The following is an 18,881-nucleotide window of genomic DNA, read 5'->3' as shown; positions in this document are numbered from 1 at the left end:
TTATGGTGAGTTATGATGGCTCTAAATAAGGACATTAAATACAAATGCGCACCTATAATAATTTTTCACAAGGAAAGTAAAGTGATGGAAACTTGCATGAAAATGTGCATGAAGTGTCGCCTGATCTTAGCTCCTCAAAGGTGAAATACGAGTAAGACACAAACTTGGTTTCATCCAAATCATCTTTTTTCTTGCATTAATCTAAGGCAGCAATTCTCAAACTTGGGGTCGCAACCCCACGTGGGTTCGCCTGACATGCAAATGGGGTCGCGAGAGAATGCCCGAAATTTACTTTCAAATCAAATTACTGCACCTCGCCAGCATTCCCCTGCCCTGGACCGTACTTCATTTGCGTGTCTGCCTTCCCGGACCACACTTTGCCAGTGCTAGCCTGACCCCCCCCCCCAGACTGCACTTTGCCAGCGCTTCACCACCCCCCCATCAAGCAACTAAATAGAAACAGATATATTCACAATTGTATTCCCAATGCTAGATGCTAGAGATTACAGAGAAGTACTGAATGCACTACTATTAATTAGTGAATATGCAAGCCAAAAATACATTTCTATGAGGTCCCTTATTCTGCAGATTTTATATTGCAGTGCTTTCATTGGTACAGCAATCTGTAACCAGACACCTAGATCTACACAGAAGGTACTCTTTCACAGAATAAATCAGAATAGAATAGAAGCCTTTGTTGGAAACACAAAGTGTACTGTCAAGAGCAGGCTTCCACAACACATAATTGTTTCACAGTCCAGGAGATGTCTGTATGAAAACTCAGCTAATATTTCAATGTGCAATGTCTTTGCCTCAACGGGTCAGGGCTGTTTTGGCGGCAAAAGGGGGACCTACACAATATTAGGCAGGTGGTCATAATGTTATGGCTGATCAGTGTGTATATATATATATTTAAAAAAAAATGCTATCAATACAAGCTGAAGGCTTGGAATTAAGAATTTGAAACACTGAGTAGAATGACTGAAAGGTTTAAAATACGAATATCCTAATGATGCTGGCTGTGCAATTACACCGGCTCCCAAGCATTCTTGGGACTCCAAATAGTTCCCGAGTATGGATATACAGTTATATGGGCACCAAACTGAATAATTGTATTTGATTGAACATCACTGGGGAACTTCACTGACTCACGTAGATAGAAAATTCAAGAAAAATGAAACCATATAGGCCGCAAGGGTGACTGAAAGAATAATCAGTCACTTTAAAGAAATACCATCCATCAAGGAGGCATATAAAAGCAGCATGTCTTCTAATATAATTTCCTCAGTGCTACAAGTTCAACACTGTCAAGAGGGTGTGTAACACAGGAACATCTTTTTATCCCAGTCATACAAAGTTGTGGTATAGCACAGCTGTCTGGAGTAAGATTCAGAAGATGTGTAGTGTAGTGGATGTAGACGTCATGCTGAATATCATTACCTTAAGTGAGTCCTTGCATTGGCTAAATAAGTCATCCAGCCCGCCATCAGTAATGGCCTCCCCCTGACAACGGTATAGTGTGAGGCTCTGGGGGCAATGTCTGCCAATGCTGGAAAGCCAGTTGTCATTCAAGCTCACACTATTTTCAATCTGAACAACCTGCCCTGTAAGTGGTAAGAAAAGCAAAAGCAGGTTAACACTGCAAAGGAACAGATCTGAGAAATTTGTGATTTTTTTGCATAGACTCGTGCTCCAGAACTGACAGGATGCAATACAGTTGATTTTAAGGATGTAATTCTCCGCTTTTTTATGAAAAGGTTAAATTTAGAGTCAATAGTAAGCTTTCTATGATTAAACTGAGTTGTTTTATAATGACTTAACAATGTGCAATTTCTTACAATGGCAGTACATTACTCTTTTCAAGGAAACAGCTTAAACGTTTTAAAAATGTATACATTTCTCTTTTTTAATATATTTTTACAATTATCTTTAAAATTAAAAAGTAATCACATTGGTAATATATTAAGACGGAAATAATGTATTGAGTAATTGACCTGAAACATATATTTTCTGATAAGTGTTTTTAGAAAACTCTGAGATAAAGATATAAATAAATGTTCACTTCATACATGATACATATACAAAAAAGTAATTTACCTAATACCTAAATAATCATCAGAATCTTTATTCTTTAAAACATTTATTTGATGCCAGTAGGTTACCTATACAATTTCAGGCACAAATGACAGCCTAAGAGCAGGCAGCCTGAAAAGCAACCCTATAATTTGTACACTAGTCATTTTCAGTGTTTCAAGCATTGGTGTACGGTACTTTAACTGAACCAGATATCTGACTTAACTTCTTAGTTTGTTTAAAAAAAGGTTTATAATCCATGGTTTCACTATGAAACCATTTCAACAAAATCTGAAGTGACTGGTATTTTTCTTCCCAGCTTCTATGAAAACATTATATGTAGCACTTTGAATCGGTGCTCATCATGAAAAGGCATAATATTAAATAAATAACATTGCTGACAGGACCCTCAGCTGGGCACCTAGGGCTTCTATATTAAAATCTTCACAGATTCAGTCTTAAAATGAAAAAACAATATAAAATGAAACAATAAGAAAATCCAGTATTACTGTATTGGTTCCTGGCTTACAACTTTTGTCCCCATGGACGTCATATATCAGACCATACTGAGGTAAGGGTGTAACCCAACATTCCTCTACAGTGTACAGTAACTATGCTATCAGTATTTCATACTAATGCCGGTCTCCAAGGAAGTGTTAGCACTGTATCTAATTCCCTGTGCTTGTAGGAGCAGCATTATTCTTTACCGCTGTATTGTAGGCCTATGACGTCACCTAGTGCTTTCTGGTTATCTTTTTTGTTTGCTGAAGGTGTGGGTACTGCAGGAATTCAATGTGAGAATGGAGCATGTGGTCAACTGGAGCCAGTAACAAAGATTTTATAGCCTGATAGGGATCTGGGATATTGGAACATTTTGTGTAAACAGTAGGGAAAGTCTGGGGAAGCACTGGGGTAATCCCTGTGAAATGACAAATAACTATTTATTAACACAGATATTGTAGCGGTTTATTGCAATGCACTGAATTTAGAATCTACAGTTTTTTTGTATTATTAAACAAAACATATTATTCAAAATCTTTTCAAAGATTTGGTTGTTTCAGATTATAAATTCATGTTTTAAAGGCCCTTCACATCTTCACATGCATGTCAGTGCTCAATGTGGTTTGCATCCCTTAATAGTAGATCAGCTTAATGAGCACATAACCTAATGATTAATGTAACAGAAAAAAGATATGCTAAAACACTGTCCTCTGTGAAAGCATAGCAAGAACAGCCATTGAAATACATCCCTTGGTTTGTCATGACTGTCATGGGCTAATAATCCTCTCAGTAACACAATTCTCATACAAATACACAAATTCTTTGTTTTATTGGTGTTTTATTTTAAATTTGTTCAAGCATCATTACTCAGTATTTCATGGAGTGTAGATGTTTTCTAGACATTAATCTTCATATATAACAACATTTATAATAATGAAGTTGTATCTGTATTTTGGGACTTGAAAATATCTAATGTCTCTCATATTAAATTCATGTCTAATAATTGCACTGGTCTGAAGTATATATTTAGAGTTTACAGCATCCCGAGTCGTTCAGATTTAATCTGCAGGACACATCACAGACATATCATATCAAGAGCTTTATTGCAGGGCAAACATCAACCAGATGGCTTTCCCTATAAAGTGTCATGTGAATGTCATGCTACTTCATTTTCTGCATTGTACAGTAATTGTCCTGCTCTAAAAAAATTGTTTTTATTTGCAAAGGGACACAAACAAACAAATTATACAATCAGCTGTCCTTTCCTGCTTACACTCAGTGAAGAACATGTAATACCATGCCTACCCCACTGAATTAGTTGCCTATATAACCACAGATCTAAATGTTATTCTGAACAAAAATAGCAAGAGCACTAAGAGCTGTATCTGCTTCCTTGTAAAACAGTGACTGGTAGTAAGTGAATCAATGTTTCTAGCTGAGGCTTCTGTTTAAACAGAGACACTGGGAACAGATTCTAAACTGTACTTTTTATCTTCCCTGATTTATGATTTTCCATTTCGAATGATTTGCTATGCATCTCTAGCCATACTACAATAGACTGCTGTTTAGCCAAGCAGGACAAAAATCCCAAATTAAAGCAAGTAGTGTAATTAAATAACAGAGGCCAAAGAAAACAGAGGAATACTAAGCCAGAAACGATTACAGAAGAGAGCTACTTACAAAGGGTTTTATCATCTGCCAAACGATGAAAGCGACGGCAAGTTTGTGCAACTTTAGAGAGGTCCTTGTGAGAAATCATTGACAGGATTAAAATCCACAACTCATCAGGAAGGGAAAGCCATGAAATGTGATCATCATCACCTGTCTGGAATTACACAAAAATACATTTGAAAAAATGAAATGCTTAATAACAAGATTGTAGATTTTATTGCTGATCATGATCTATGAAACAAATGGAGCATCTCTACTGCACAATACCTTTAACCTACTAAGTAGAAATCAGAAGTAAAATGTTATTATCCTCCAGTATGGGGAAACAAGCAAACAGATTTCATTATGAATGGCAACATATTGTTTTTCTTTCATATTTACATTAGATAGATTTACTCTTAAAAAATCCATACATATCTTTTTACTGTTATTATTTCATTTAGGTTGTCAAGTCATTTGTTATTCTGGGGGACTCATATTCTATAACCGAGAAAAATAAGATTCTTCATTTGCAAACATATAAAGTCTGTAATCCTGTATATGTTTTTCATGTGGTTTCAGTGGATTCAGTTTGTTTCATACTTACATGATATAATTAACCATAAATATACCAGATAGAGAAAAGTCTTACCACAAGTTTCTGTTTTCTGGGATTTGGGAAAACATTTGTCACAAAATTTCGTTGTACAGCCCCTGTAAAATGTGAGTTATGAAATCTGGTTAATGTTTTTTGGTTTTATTTAGATTTTTCATAAAAGAGAACATTTTACAAGAAAGTAATGGAGGTAAAACGACTAATTGAAATGCACAGTATTGTCATTTTAGTGTTAATTTTATTGATGGACTATGTTGTAAACATATACACTATCTACAATTAAGTTTTGCACAGAATTGAGAAGGTTTGTAAAAATAAAATCACACAAGTTAGGAACTCCTGCCATCTGTTCACAGATCAAGAAAAGTATATTATTTTCACATCAAATCAGCAAAATAATCACATTAATACTCACATGTTTTTCTTTGACAGGTGTCTGCAGCATTGTGAATGTCAGTTAATGTTGCTTGTGTACAGTTCACATTACCAGCACTAGAAGATCTCTTCATAATATGTGTTTCAGGGGACGTGAAACCATAAAGAGCTAAATAATAATAATAATAATAATAATAATAATAATAATAATAATAATAATAATAATAATAATAATAATAATAATAAATGTTAACCTCTAAAAAATGGGAACAACAAGAAGTCTGATGCACTAAACATGTAATATAAAGGAACCCAATGAATAACCTGTTCAGGGTCACAAACATTTTTAGGGGATTTTTTCTTCCATGAGATGAATACACATTTGCTTTTTTGTTAACTGCAATATACAGGTTTGTTTCCTTCCATCAAATACTTACTTACTCAGTATCTGCTTTTGAGTGATATGCATTATTAATTTGCAATGCACAACTGTGACCATCTGTTGCTTTCCCAATTATAAAAACAAGCTATTTATACTACATACTATAACATTATCTGAATAAAGGAAGGAGGAAGGAGAGGTAGGAGAGTGTGGTGGTAATAAAAGTCCGCTTTTTAATTGCAGCTATTCCTTTCATTACAGCATCAAAGCATCGTGCTGCTTGATTAACTTTTTATCATGCAAATTTTATTTTTGCCTTGTTTTGATTCTCGCATGTGGAATTATAATATTCTGCGCCCCAAAAGGCTACAAAAGTGTGTGTGACATATAATTAAGGTTGTGAAATTACACTATATAATGTATTAAGAAAGGGTTATTTTGTTGAATGCCTAATTGGGGCAAAGCAAAAATTATTGTTTATTTGAATGATAACTCCTCAATAAGAGCAAGCAAGTTTTAAGCAGGAAATTGTTATTTTAAAAAAAAGCACACACACACACAAACATAGGAGACATGATTCATAAACCAAAACTGGAAAACTGCTGAATTCACTAATTAACATTTTCCTGCGAGACATTAATTACACAATGTATCAAGGATCCATATGTGTGTCTTTCAGAATGAAAAAGTTAGTTTTATGTTACAATTTTGGGGAATTCTGAATGTGTAATTAAAGACACCCAACAAAACAGCCCTAGTCATTTTAGAGAGACATTATTTTTGTTTGTTTAATATATATATATATATATATATATATATATATATATATATATATATACCGATCAGCCATAACATTATGACCACCTGCCTAATATTGTGTAGGTCTCCCTTTTGCCACCTAAACAGCCCTGACCCGTCGAGGCATGGACTCCACTAGACCTCTGAAGGTGTGCTGTGGTTTCTGGCACCAAGACGTTAGCAGCAGATCCTTTAAGTCCTGTAAGTTGCGAGGTGTGGCCTCCATGGATTGGACTTGTTTGTCCAGCACATCCCACAGATGCTCAATATGATTGAGATCTGGGGAATTTGGAGGCCAAGTCAACACCTTGAACTCGTGATTAATCAGAACAGGTCACCTTCTTCCATTGCTCCGTGGTCCAGTTCTGATGCTCACGTGCCCATTGTAGGGGCTTTTGGCAGTAGACAGGGGTCAGCATGGGCACCCTGACTGCTTTGCGGCTACGCAGCCCCATACACAACAAACTGCGATGCACTGTGTGTTCTGACACCTTTCTATCAGAACCAGCATGAACTTTTTCAGCAATTTGAGCTACAGTAGCTCGTCTGTTGGATCGGACCACACATGCATCAATGAGCCTTGGCTGCCCATGACCCTGTCTCCGGTTCACCAATTTTCCTTCCTTGGACCACTTTTGATAGGTACTGACCACTGCAGACCGGGAACACCCCACAAGAGCTGCAGTTTTGGAGATGCTCTGACCCAGTTGTCTAGCCATCACAATTTGACCCTTGTCAAAGTCGCTCAGATCCTTACGCTTGTCCATTTTTCCTGCTTCTAACACATCAACTTTGGGGACAAAATGTTCACTTGCTGCCTAATATATCCCACCCACTGACAGGTGCCATGATAACGAGATTATCAGTGTTATTCACTTCACCTGTCAGTGGTCATAATGTTATGGCTGATCGGTGTATATATTATATATATATATATATGTATTTGTAGTGAGTTGTTTCAGTGTTTCATATTGGACTCAGGGTTCATTTGATTATAAGGGTTTTTTTTAATATATTTGATGCTGAGAGTGGTTTAGTTGATTGTGTACTGTGTTCCGATCTGGGAACTATTGGTATCTTCACAGAAATAGCTGTTTTTCTTTTGCTGCAGCTGTTCATCGTATTTTCATTTTTATGAATTTGCCACAGTTAACCGTCTACATTTTGCTCTGCATTAGAACAGTCATGCTGGCAATGAAAAGGCTGTATTTATGGCTGCATATAAATTTAGCTCATATTGATATTTAGACAGTTTACCGCCATACCCACAAACAAAATTGACCTGATGCAAAATACTTATTCATAAGCTGCCCTTAAAACCTTCCAATTATTTTACTGAAATGAGCCCAGGCAAAACAAGACATACTATTTTTCTGTACAATTCATTGCTTAAAGCCTTCAGATCATCTGTTGAGGTTTCTTTATTTTGTTTACAGCTAAATGACCCAAATAAAGGACAGCACTGACCTTCAGAAGCCTTCCGACCATTTTAATCGATTCTTAGAACACTGCTTTGAAAATGTGAAACTGAGTGCGTTTGTCCTTCTGGGAAGGATCCCATGGAAACGGGTTATTAAAGCACACATAGAACAGATAGGGTACATTTCTTAAATACTACACAAAATAGAAGAAAAGCTGCAATTAGAACATAAGTACATGATAAAGGTTACAGACAGAAAGGAGGCTTTTTTGTCTCATCCAATCGGTTAATAGTTACTTATTGAACGAACAACCATTTATAGAAAGAGCCCGTGGAATCTGCTTCAACAACATAGCTGAGTAGTCTGTTCCTGACACACTCCTCCTCCTGTTTCCTGTGCTAACCAGTTCATAACCCCACATGCATAAATTACCTTGGATTCCTAGAGTATGTATTATGGGAAATAATCTACCATGTGCAACTTTATCAGAAACCTTCTGGAAATATAAATACATTGTATGATATGCCTCACTCTTATCCACAGCCACTGTTGCCTGCTCAAAGAAATCTAACAAGAACAGCAGATTTTGAAACCCACGCCTCCTTTATCATAGTATACTGTACCTTTAGAGATAATCTTCTAACTTTGCTCATATTAATGTTTCCACTGTTTAGAACATAGCATACTAGTAGCAGAACTGATTGTAGCGGATTCAGTTTTGTCACTCTTTCGAAGAAGGATTTAGACATGCAATGCTCTGATGTGAAAGTTGACAAAATTTAGTATTTTTTGTGTAATGAAATAAAAGCACATTCTAGTGTCGATCCTAATCAAATCATCAATAACATTGAAATACTCTTCTGAAGAATGTATTTAGGTCATTTCATATTTTGGTGAAGTGGCCCATTTTTGGGTCAAGAACTGTACCTAATTTACAGAGCATTACCGGCACTAATCTTAATGGTATCACAGGACCCATAAATCATTAATGGAAATGATGCATAACAATATTCAGAATCTAGACACTCTTTACATAAGATTTGGGAGTGTAAGAGCCACACCAGCAGGTCCTGTGGTAGATGCTGAATTACTGGGGATTTCAAAATTAGTTTTGGACAAGGGCATCTGCTAAGAAATAATAATAGTAATAACAATAATAATACTAGCAAAGTAATTTAGAAAAAAAATATATAATAACATAGTTTCACATTTTCCTTAGAATACTCTGTATGTCTCTATAGAAACAAACCTGCTTGGGTTGTGGTCTTTTGCGGAGGTGTTTCAGTTCCAGATGTTCTGCATCTCCCTGCTGATAATGGTCTGTTTGTTAGGTTAGATCTGCAAGAAAATACATAAACAGCATGAATATCAATATTATATTTGGAAGTGTACATTAAAACAGTTTAATTTGCATAAATGCGTATATGTTTAATTTCATGAGATGTGATCGTATGATATAAAGTATTGTTCTCCTTATTTATAATTAGAGGGTTGGCTAAAGTTTTAATTTGATCTGGGTCATAATGTATAACGGTATTTTGGTGTTGAATGTGAGTTCCCAGTGATAAAAAACCTCTATCAATAAATAAATTCCATCCATCTTCAAAACCACTTATCCTGGTGAGAGTCACAGGAGCACAAGGCAGGAATACACTCAGGACAGGATGCCAGTCCATCATTGGGTAACACAATTTAGAGAGACCAATGAACCTAACCCACAGGAAACCATAGTGGTTGGAAGAAAACCTACACAGACACGGGGAGAACATCCAAACTCCACTCACACAGGCCTCCCGAACCAGGACTTGAACCTGGGACACTGGAGCTGTAAGGCAGCAGCACTAACCACCGTACCACCATGGCTTATTAACTTTTACTTTATTAGTGAATGCACATGTTTTAGGTGCAATCTACATTAATAAATCAGATATATTAGATGGATCAAAAATTTGAATGGATAAGCATTCCAAGTGGACAGGTACTCTAACATCATGTATTTAACTGCTGCCACCCAGTGTCTGTTTCATACCAAGAAGAGGAAAGTGTCTTTCTTAGCTACATTTAGCCAAGAAAGAATCATTCTAAGCTACATATAGATTTGGATTACTCAAAATCATATATTTCTAAGATAACAATAAGTTTTAATTTAATTTTAAATAAATCAAAATCATTAGACTTCCTTTTATACATACATTTCCAAGTGTAGGATCTAATGAACATATCCATGCAGACATGCAGTTCGAATAGCCCAGTAGGTGGCAGTCTTGCCATTCTAAACAGAGACAGGGTTCCAATAGTCAGCATTTGTCAGGTGCAGGAGCCCAATTAGCAATTTTTGTATTTTTTTTTTTATACTAAACAGATAGCTTGTTATTTGTTTGTTTGGTTAGAGATATAATTGTTATTGGTATTCTTCAGTTTGCTGCTCTGTTATGCACTACGCTCCCAGATGTTACTGTATATGTATTTCCCAGTATATATACACTCACCTAAAGGATTATTAGGAACACCTGTTCAATTTCTCATTAATGCAATTATCTAACCAACCAATCACATGGCAGTTGCTTCAATGCATTTAGGGGTGTGGTCCTGGTCAAGACAATCTCCTGAACTCCAAACTGAATGTCTGAATGGGAAAGAAAGGTGATTTAAGCAATTTTGAGCGTGGCATGGTTGTTGGTGCCAGACGGGCCAGTCTGAGTATTTCACAATCTGCTCAGTTACTGGGATTTTCACGCACAACCATTTCTAGGGTTTACAAAGAATGGTGTGAAAAGGGAAAAACATCCAGTATGCGGCAGTCCTGTGGGCGAAAATGCCTTGTTGATGCTAGAGGTCAGAGGAGAATGGGCCGACTGATTCAAGCTGATAGAAGAGCAACTTTGACTGAAATAACCACTCGTTACAACCGAGGTATGCAGCAAAGCATTTGTGAAGCCACAACACGTACAACCTTGAGGCGGATGGGCTACAACAGCAGAAGACCCCACCGGGTACCACTCATCTCCACTACAAATAGGAAAAAGAGGCTACAATTTGCACAAGCTCACCAAAATTGGACAGATGAAGACTGGAAAAATGTTGCCTGGTCTGATGAGTCTCGATTTCTGTTGAGACATTCAGATGGTAGAGTCCGAATTTGGCATAAACAGAATGAGAACATGGATCCATCATGCCTTGTTACCACTGTGCAGGCTGGTGGTGGTGGTGTAATGGTGTGGGGGATGTTTTCTTGGCACACTTTAGGCCCCTTAGTGCCAATTGGGCATCGTTTAAATGCCACGGCCTACCTGAGCATTGTTTCTGACCATGTCCATCCCTTTATGACCACCATGTACCCATCCTCTGATGGCTACTTCCAGCAGGATAATGCACCATGTCACAAAGGTCGAATCATTTCAAATTGGTTTCTTGAACATGACAATGAGTTCACTGTACTAAACTAGCCCCCACAGTCACCAGATCTCAACCCAATAGAGCATCTTTGGGATGTGGTGGAACGGGAGCTTCGTGCCCTGGATGTGCATCCCACAAATCTCCATCAACTGCAAGATGCTATCCTATCAATATGGGCCAACATTTCTAAAGAATGCTTTCAGCACCTTGTTGAATCAATGCCACGTAGAATTAAGGCAGTTCTGAAGGCGAAAGGGGGTCAAACACAGTATCAGTATGGTGTTCCTAATAATCCTTTAGGTGAGTGTATATAGTATAGATATGCCTTTGAGCACTGAATGGTGACAGAGTTGGATGCCACGTTTCAACCGTTATTTTCTTTGTTATTTTGTTACTTGTTATCACATTACTTGATATTTATCATCTTTATGGTTATTTTATTATTTCATCTTTACTGTTAAATTAATAAATTGAGAATTATGGAGGCCGTATTGATTAATTATCCAGACATTATATTTTCAATTGTAAACAAATGAACTTTTACACTATGGCATTAGTTAATGGATTTGTCTGGTTTTACAAGAACAATTGTTCTTGTAATTGTTATTGTAACCAGAAAGACGCGTCGTAAAAGTATTGGTAACCCCACTACCACCAGGAAGTCGTATGTTTACTTGTTAAGAAGGCACCATAGTCAGGTGTTTGGTGATAGTGAATATATATATATTTTAAAAAAATAATAATCATCCACAAGTACAAACAAGTTATTTGACTCTCTTGGTCCAATTATATGATTTTCCAAACTATTCCAGACATTTGAGTTTATTTCTATTTTTCAGGACTTATCTTCTTCCATTACACAAAGATTTTAAAAAATATATATTTGTTTGTTTTGTTGTGACCTCTGTCAAATCTGCAACATCATCCAGAGACAGGTCTGCTGTTATTAGGGCCCTGTGTTCTGAACATTCTGACCATATAATTGATATGGCAAATTGACCAAACACTGGTCTCTAGTCATAAACAGATCTGTCACTAGATATCTACAACTCCCCATCCTTTTTAGCTGAAATATCATTTTTTGTGTAATCTCTAATTGGTTAAGAATTAATCTGCATTGTCAATTTATATTAACATCTTATATTATTATATTATTTAATATCTTAGGCAGCGACAGAAATTGATACCTTTGTTTTTAAGATCATAATATATTGACATACCCCAGTAGGTAAGCCAGTAAGTATTATACTTTGTAGCTGCTATAGTAAGGTTTCTAGTCTAAAATTAACTCTTCCAGCATTACTATGTAAACACTTAATCAATTATAATACCTATTTGTTTATTATACATTCAGAACACTCACAAAATACCTATTACTTCCATTTAATTTATTTAAATTTAGAAGCACACATGAGTTTTCATCTTATATAACCACTAATTTGGAACAGACATTTTTTTTTTTACTCAACCCAAATCACCACTACCACCCCCACACCAGTTGGGAAGAGATGACGACATACACATCCTCCAAGGTTTTGAAGCTATGCACTTTTTTATTCTCTTTCTTTCTTTCTTTCTTTCTTTCTTTTTTAACAGGAAAATAAACAGCTTTTGTACTGAACACATGATTAACATCACTACAACATTTGGACTCACAGGCACACAAATAGTGACAGGGGACACTGCAGCACAGTGGAACACAGATCCCCCAATTATCTCAACACCACCCAACCCAAGTGGGCTCCTGCCAAATCTTTCTCGCACCTTGGGGGTTGCCAAGAACATGAGTTAATGGGAGAATGTGGATTTAAACCAATACAGGGCACAACAATCTGCAGTGCAAGTGGAGCCTTTTGCCTATTACTGGATGTGCTAGGACCTCTGAAGTACATGGAGAACCAAAATGGTTTAATGGAAGTATGCTAAAAAATATCAAGAGAAAGAAAATGTTGTATAGTACCTAGAAAAGGGATAGAGATTAATCAAAATACAAAGAATATGTTGAATTGCAAAGAGATCTTAAGAAAGGGACCAGGAAAGCAAAGAGGGAAATAGAAACATAGCTATTGGAGCTAAAACTAATGCTAAGAGCTTTTTTCAATACTACAACAGCAAGAGGTCAATAAAGGAGGAAGTGAAACAGATAAAGGGCAAAAATTGAAGTATCTTGGAAAACAAACAAGATGTGGCACATATTCTAAATGAGTATTTCACAGAGGTTTTTACAAAATAAAAAACAGATAACATGCCACAGGTTGACAATCAGTCCAGTCAAACCCTAAGAGGGATCAGGATAAATGAGGAGGAGGTACTAAAGGGACTAGCAGAATTAAAAACAAACAAATCACCCAGGCTAGATGGTATATATCCAACAGTACTTAAAGAAAAGAGGGAAATTATTTAAAGGCCACTAACTAAAATATTCCAAATGACACTTAGAACAGGGGACGTTCCAACTGACTGAAAGATGGCAAATGTCACCAATCCACAAGAAAGGGGACAAAACTGAGCCAGGAAATTACAGACCAATCAGTCTCACCTGCATCACTTGTAAAATGTTGGAAAAAAAATTAAGACAGAAAATACAGGAGAATCTTAATGAAAACCATATTCTTGGAGATAGTCAACATGGGTTTAGATGAGGCAGATCATGTCTTACTAATTTATTATAATTTTTTGAACATGCAATTGCAGCTGTAGATCACGTGAAAGCATGAGAAAGATCTAGGAGTCTACAAGGACTCCTCACTTTCTCTGTCCAAACAATGTGGGGAAGCAATAAAAAAGGCAAACAGAGTGTTAGGGTATATTGTCAAAAGTGTAGAATTGAGAACAAGGGCAGTAATGTTCAGACTGTACAATGCACTAGTTAGAGCTCATCTGGATACTGTGTACAGTTCTGGGCTCCACACTTCAAGAAAGATATCGCTGCTCTAGAGGCAGTTCAGAGGAGAGCAACCAGACTTATTCCAGGTCTGAAGGGAAAGTCCTACTGAGAGACTGAGGAACTGAACCTTTTCACCCTGGAACAGAGGAGACTATGTGGGGACTTGATTCAAGTCATCAAAATCATGAAAGGCATCGACCACATCAAACCAGAAGAGCTTTTCCAGATCAGCAGGAATGCATGGACACAAATATAAATTGGGCTTCAAGGCATTCAAGACGGAAAACAGGAGACACTTCTTCACACAGAGTTGTCACAATCTGGAACAAACTCCCCAAGCGCTGTGGTTGAAGCTGACAATTTGGGAACATTTAAAAATAGACTGGATAGGATCCTTCGCTAACTTAGTTATTAATGGATACCAAAGAAGCACAATGGGTCGAATGGCCTCCTCTCATTTGTAAACTTTCTTAAGTAAACCATGGCACAGTCCATAATAGAAGTGGGTAGTTTAAGATATGAAAAATAACTAATTGAAATGAAAAACATTTTGAAAAAACCTTAAAAGGGAGTCTTTACGCAATGGAACTCCATCATGTCTTTCAAACAAGCATACATCTGGGATTGTATGGGTGCTTGGTGGATGTGAAAGGCCTTTGTAGTCACATTTCCCAAGACAGGGTTAATTAAAATAAACAAAGTAAACTCATCACAGGCCAATTCCTTCTTTACAAGACACAAAGTTTTAGCTGGCAGAAAACAAAAAAATCTTACCTTGGCTTTAGTTCCCCAGGACCATAAGATGACCAGGCAATACTTGACTTCTTCCAGTATCTTTTGCTGCCTGCCAGACTGGGACCATTGTTTTGACTCCTTTTGGGCTTAATTACTAAATAGAATTAAATAAACAAGTTTTATATATAAAATAAAATTAAAGTTTGCAATGTTCAACATATTACCAGGACTATCTATTTAACTACTCAATTTTATATTGCGAAAGGTATGTTTATTTTGTATGGCTTGGACAAATTCTAAACCAATAACCCACCTGGCAATCATTGTATTTGAGAGATCAAGTACTGTGTTCATAATTTGTGACAGGTGGGCAGCTTTGAAGATTTTATTTAATCCAGTTCTTATTTTATTCATTTTAGACCATAGTGGAAAATTGAATTTGCAAGGGAATCTTTACTGAATAAGACAAAGTTGTGTTAAAACAAATGTAGAAGGACAGTGTAAGTCACAACCAAGTACACTTATCTAACATTTTGTGTCTGGGAATTCAACATCCAGACAGGACAATTACATTTCACGTAGCCAAGGAATGTGGTTGTTAATTTCATTGGTTTGCTTTCCCCATCATGACATTAAAATGGCTTATACACCCATCTAAGCCCTAGGGATGTAGGCCCTGGACATTGACAATGAAGAAAATATGGAATTAAATGAGAAGCAAAGTTGAAGCTATTAAAGACAAATATGGTTCTTACACATAAATATCATATTGATTAAATCAGTTTGAATTATTTTTATTTAGTATTTTGTTAGAGATATGCTTTGCTATGAATCAATTCAAGTTTGCATTATCAATGTCCAAACAATGTTTTAAAATATAGGAAAACTAAACTGTTTGCTATATTCCGTTACATTATACTATTATTATATTGTATAATGTTGGATAATACCTAAACAAATAACAGAAAACTAGTTTAATTAATTATGTCTAAAGGTGAAGAAAAGCAGTGATTTTTTTCAGTGCCATTCCATTTGCTGATGATGTTTATCTTTTAGTTCATTCAGAACAAATCCTAAAAGTAGTATCATTTTATCATTGGTCAAAATAAATAAGAGTGGGTGAGCATGCAATGCTGATGTTATTGAAACCCCATCACTATGTATTATAGTGACTTTTGTACTGTTGGAACCCAAAACTGAGATTTATCTGCTGTTTTCACAATAATCAAAAACAAGGGAGTCTCGGTTATTTTGCCTTTGTGGGATACTGTTAATTACTTTTGCGATTGATAAATATACTAATCAAAATATTTCCTTCATATCAATCTTTTTATGTACATTTTTTTTCATAGAAAATATGCCTTGTGGCACAAGAATTTCTAGATCAAATGTCAAATGTTATCCCTTACATCATTCTTTACCACATTTCAAAGAATCTTATACGAAGTAGGGCAATAAATGAATAGGCCCCTGCGTGTTGTTTATGTATTACCTTGTATTATTTTACCTTTTGATTTGCTGGGCATTTGTGCTCTGCTTTGGTTCTCACCATGATCAAACGTTTTCTCAGCAACACTTCTGAACTGAGATGGTGCAGTTTGCTCTGTAGCATTCTGAACAGAAGGCATAACTACATTCTCTTCACAAGTAACAACATTGTCCTCCGACGAGAAGGATAAACCAAGATTTCTGCTATCTTCAAAATCCAGATCACAAGCATTTGACTGTTTTGTTTTTCTGGATTCCTGCTGCTGCAGAAATGCATTTTCACTCATATTTGCAGATTTACTTTCAGATTTCCCATATCCATCTGCTAGAGAATCAATGCACTCGAGTTCAGGCCCATTTCTCTGATCAGTGTCTCTGCCGTTGTTCAGTTCAGTCCCTTTTCTGCTGCACTGCTTTTTTGTGCTATTGAGATGGTCGACACACATGAGGTATTTGTCATAAACACTTAAATCAGATGATAGGTCTACATGGGAGTTTATGGCAATTTGTGCGTTTCGTTCAGTATCTTCAAAATCAGCAAAATTACGAACACTTGTTCTCTGAATGTTTGTTTTTTCTGAATCCCTAGAAAAATCTACACTTTCAGTATTTAAATTATATACATACATAGGAATGTTTTGTGATCCACTGTCATCTTTATCAGCTCTAGGAATAATGCCAATCAAAGCACATCCACAGATCATGCACCAATTTATATCAGACTCGTTTGGACTGGAACAATCAGGACAGAACTTAATCAAACCACTGTTTGGCTTTTTGTTTGTGCAGTGGGCAAATTGTTCAACTTTGTTGCCTGAACACAAAGCATACATCTCGTTGCCATTTCTGGTTGTGCCATCTTTAATTTCTTCTACCTCTGCTGTATATGTTGAATTAGTCTTCATCTCTGTGCGTTGTCCTTGATTCCCATCCATTGGCAGTGATTTGTTAAAAAAGTTGAACCCAGGAATTTCCTCAAAGTGTTTCCTTGGATCATTAATCCTAGCACCATTTTCTTCAATCTCATCAGCCCAGCAGCTCTGTTTTGAAGTATGCCCTACAGGGGCTGTGCCATTATCTTCCTTCGTTTCCAAGGAGGGAAGCTGTAAATGCCACCTAGAGGTAGTTTCTGACAGCCTGTAGGTTTGTCTACCTGGTGCATCTGCTGACCTATGCCCATTCATCACCGTCTCTTTTTTTAATGAAGGTTCTGAGAAATAATCCTTTAGAACATTTACATCAAAAGCTGATTCCTTTGAAAGCCGAGTACTTATTGTGGAACTGCACGCAAACCCACTTTCTGCAGAAATATCTTCAAGAAGGCTCCAAAAGTCATGTTGCCTAAAGTCACTGGAAGCTGATATACAAGGAGATATATGTTCTTTCCTGGGGCTGTCATTCATAGACATGTTTTGCACTTCAACTGACTTTAAGTCAATACACCTCGATTGATCCACTTCATCTAAACATTCATACCTATCTCCTTGCAGATCACTAAGGAGAAAAATCTGTCCATCTGTCTGCCTTTCTTGTTGGGCACACTTACCAAGAGCAGTACGGGCTGAACTGTCACAACTTGCTTGATTCAGGCAACAATTAGCAACAGGGAAAACAGGTGATTTGTCTTCACTGTCCCTATATGTCCATTTGATTTTTTCCTGGTCAGCGATCTTTATTTTCTCTGTATCAAACTCACTGTATTGTAAATAGTAGTCCTCTGGCATATGACTAATGAATAGACTAGGTGTAGCAGGTGGGCAATCTCTCATCTGGTCACTGCTAGAAGAGCTTATGTTACTCTCACTGAGTGTGCTGCTGTTAACCTCACCTGAACTCAATAAACCTGAAGGCTCATGATCTTTAGAAATCATAGATGTTTTACTACCAACTGTACTTGGGTTTTTTATGACATCACTCTCATCACTAAATGGAGTGTTTAAAAATGTCTGAGCCCAGCTTAAAACATGTCTCAGCTTCTGATTTTCTGGAACCTGTGTGTCCTGTAGCAAATGATAGTCAAGATCATAAGCACTTCCTCTTGCAAGAGACTGACTATCCAATATTGTTTCTTTATGGAGACAAATTCCCAAATCTTGGATTGGACTGTGATCACTTTGATCCTTCTCTGTCAAACAGTCGGAGAAGTCCTTAAGGCCAGTACTGCTCAGATCAGTAGCCGTGTTTGAATTTGACAGCACTGTACCACAATTAGTCTCGTTTACTCCCCCTTCACTAGCTGTAGTTGGCTTTTTCCCTAATTTCATGAAGTACGCCAGACGTTTTGCTCTCAGAGTTTTCAGGTCCCGTGTTCTTGGACTGTCTGTGGGAAACACAGTCTCAGCATGCAGACGTCTCTTTGTTCTTGCAGTGAACGGCTGATTCTAACAATACAAAATAAAGCAATAAATACTGTGAAACAATGAAAAAGAACATGAAAAGGAATTACTTGGGAGTATACTGCATATTGGTTTATACACCGATCAGCCATAACATTATAACCACCTGCCTAATATTGTGTAGGTCCCCCTTTTGCCACCAAAACAGCCCTGACCCGTCGAG

At 36.8% G+C, this 18,881-nt stretch overlaps 1 protein-coding gene across 2 annotated transcripts in view; it reads right to left on the bottom strand.

Moving 5' to 3' along the window:
• LOC136754885 (uncharacterized) overlaps window positions 1-18,881 on the bottom strand; it is a 33,062-nt gene that overhangs the window by 12,745 nt on the left and 1,436 nt on the right. The window contains exons 3-9 of one of the 2 annotated variants that reach the window (XM_066711094.1): window positions 16,342-18,703; window positions 14,874-14,988; window positions 9,066-9,154; window positions 5,256-5,384; window positions 4,877-4,938; window positions 4,255-4,399; window positions 1,441-1,604 (exon numbers count right to left, since the gene is read on the bottom strand). In XM_066711094.1, the coding sequence (XP_066567191.1) occupies window positions 1,441-1,604; window positions 4,255-4,399; window positions 4,877-4,938; window positions 5,256-5,384; window positions 9,066-9,154; window positions 14,874-14,988; window positions 16,342-18,703 (3,066 nt within the window). The remainder of the gene's footprint in view (window positions 1-1,440; window positions 1,605-4,254; window positions 4,400-4,876; window positions 4,939-5,255; window positions 5,385-9,065; window positions 9,155-14,873; window positions 14,989-16,341; window positions 18,704-18,881) is intronic. The other variant, XM_066711095.1, reaches the window with a different exon arrangement.

Source organism: Amia ocellicauda, chromosome 8, assembly GCF_036373705.1.
Source record: "Amia ocellicauda isolate fAmiCal2 chromosome 8, fAmiCal2.hap1, whole genome shotgun sequence".
In the NCBI taxonomy this organism is placed as follows: domain Eukaryota; kingdom Metazoa; phylum Chordata; class Actinopteri; order Amiiformes; family Amiidae; genus Amia; species Amia ocellicauda.
Note: the sequence above shows the minus strand (reverse complement) of the source record. Positions and strands in the feature narration are given on the sequence as shown.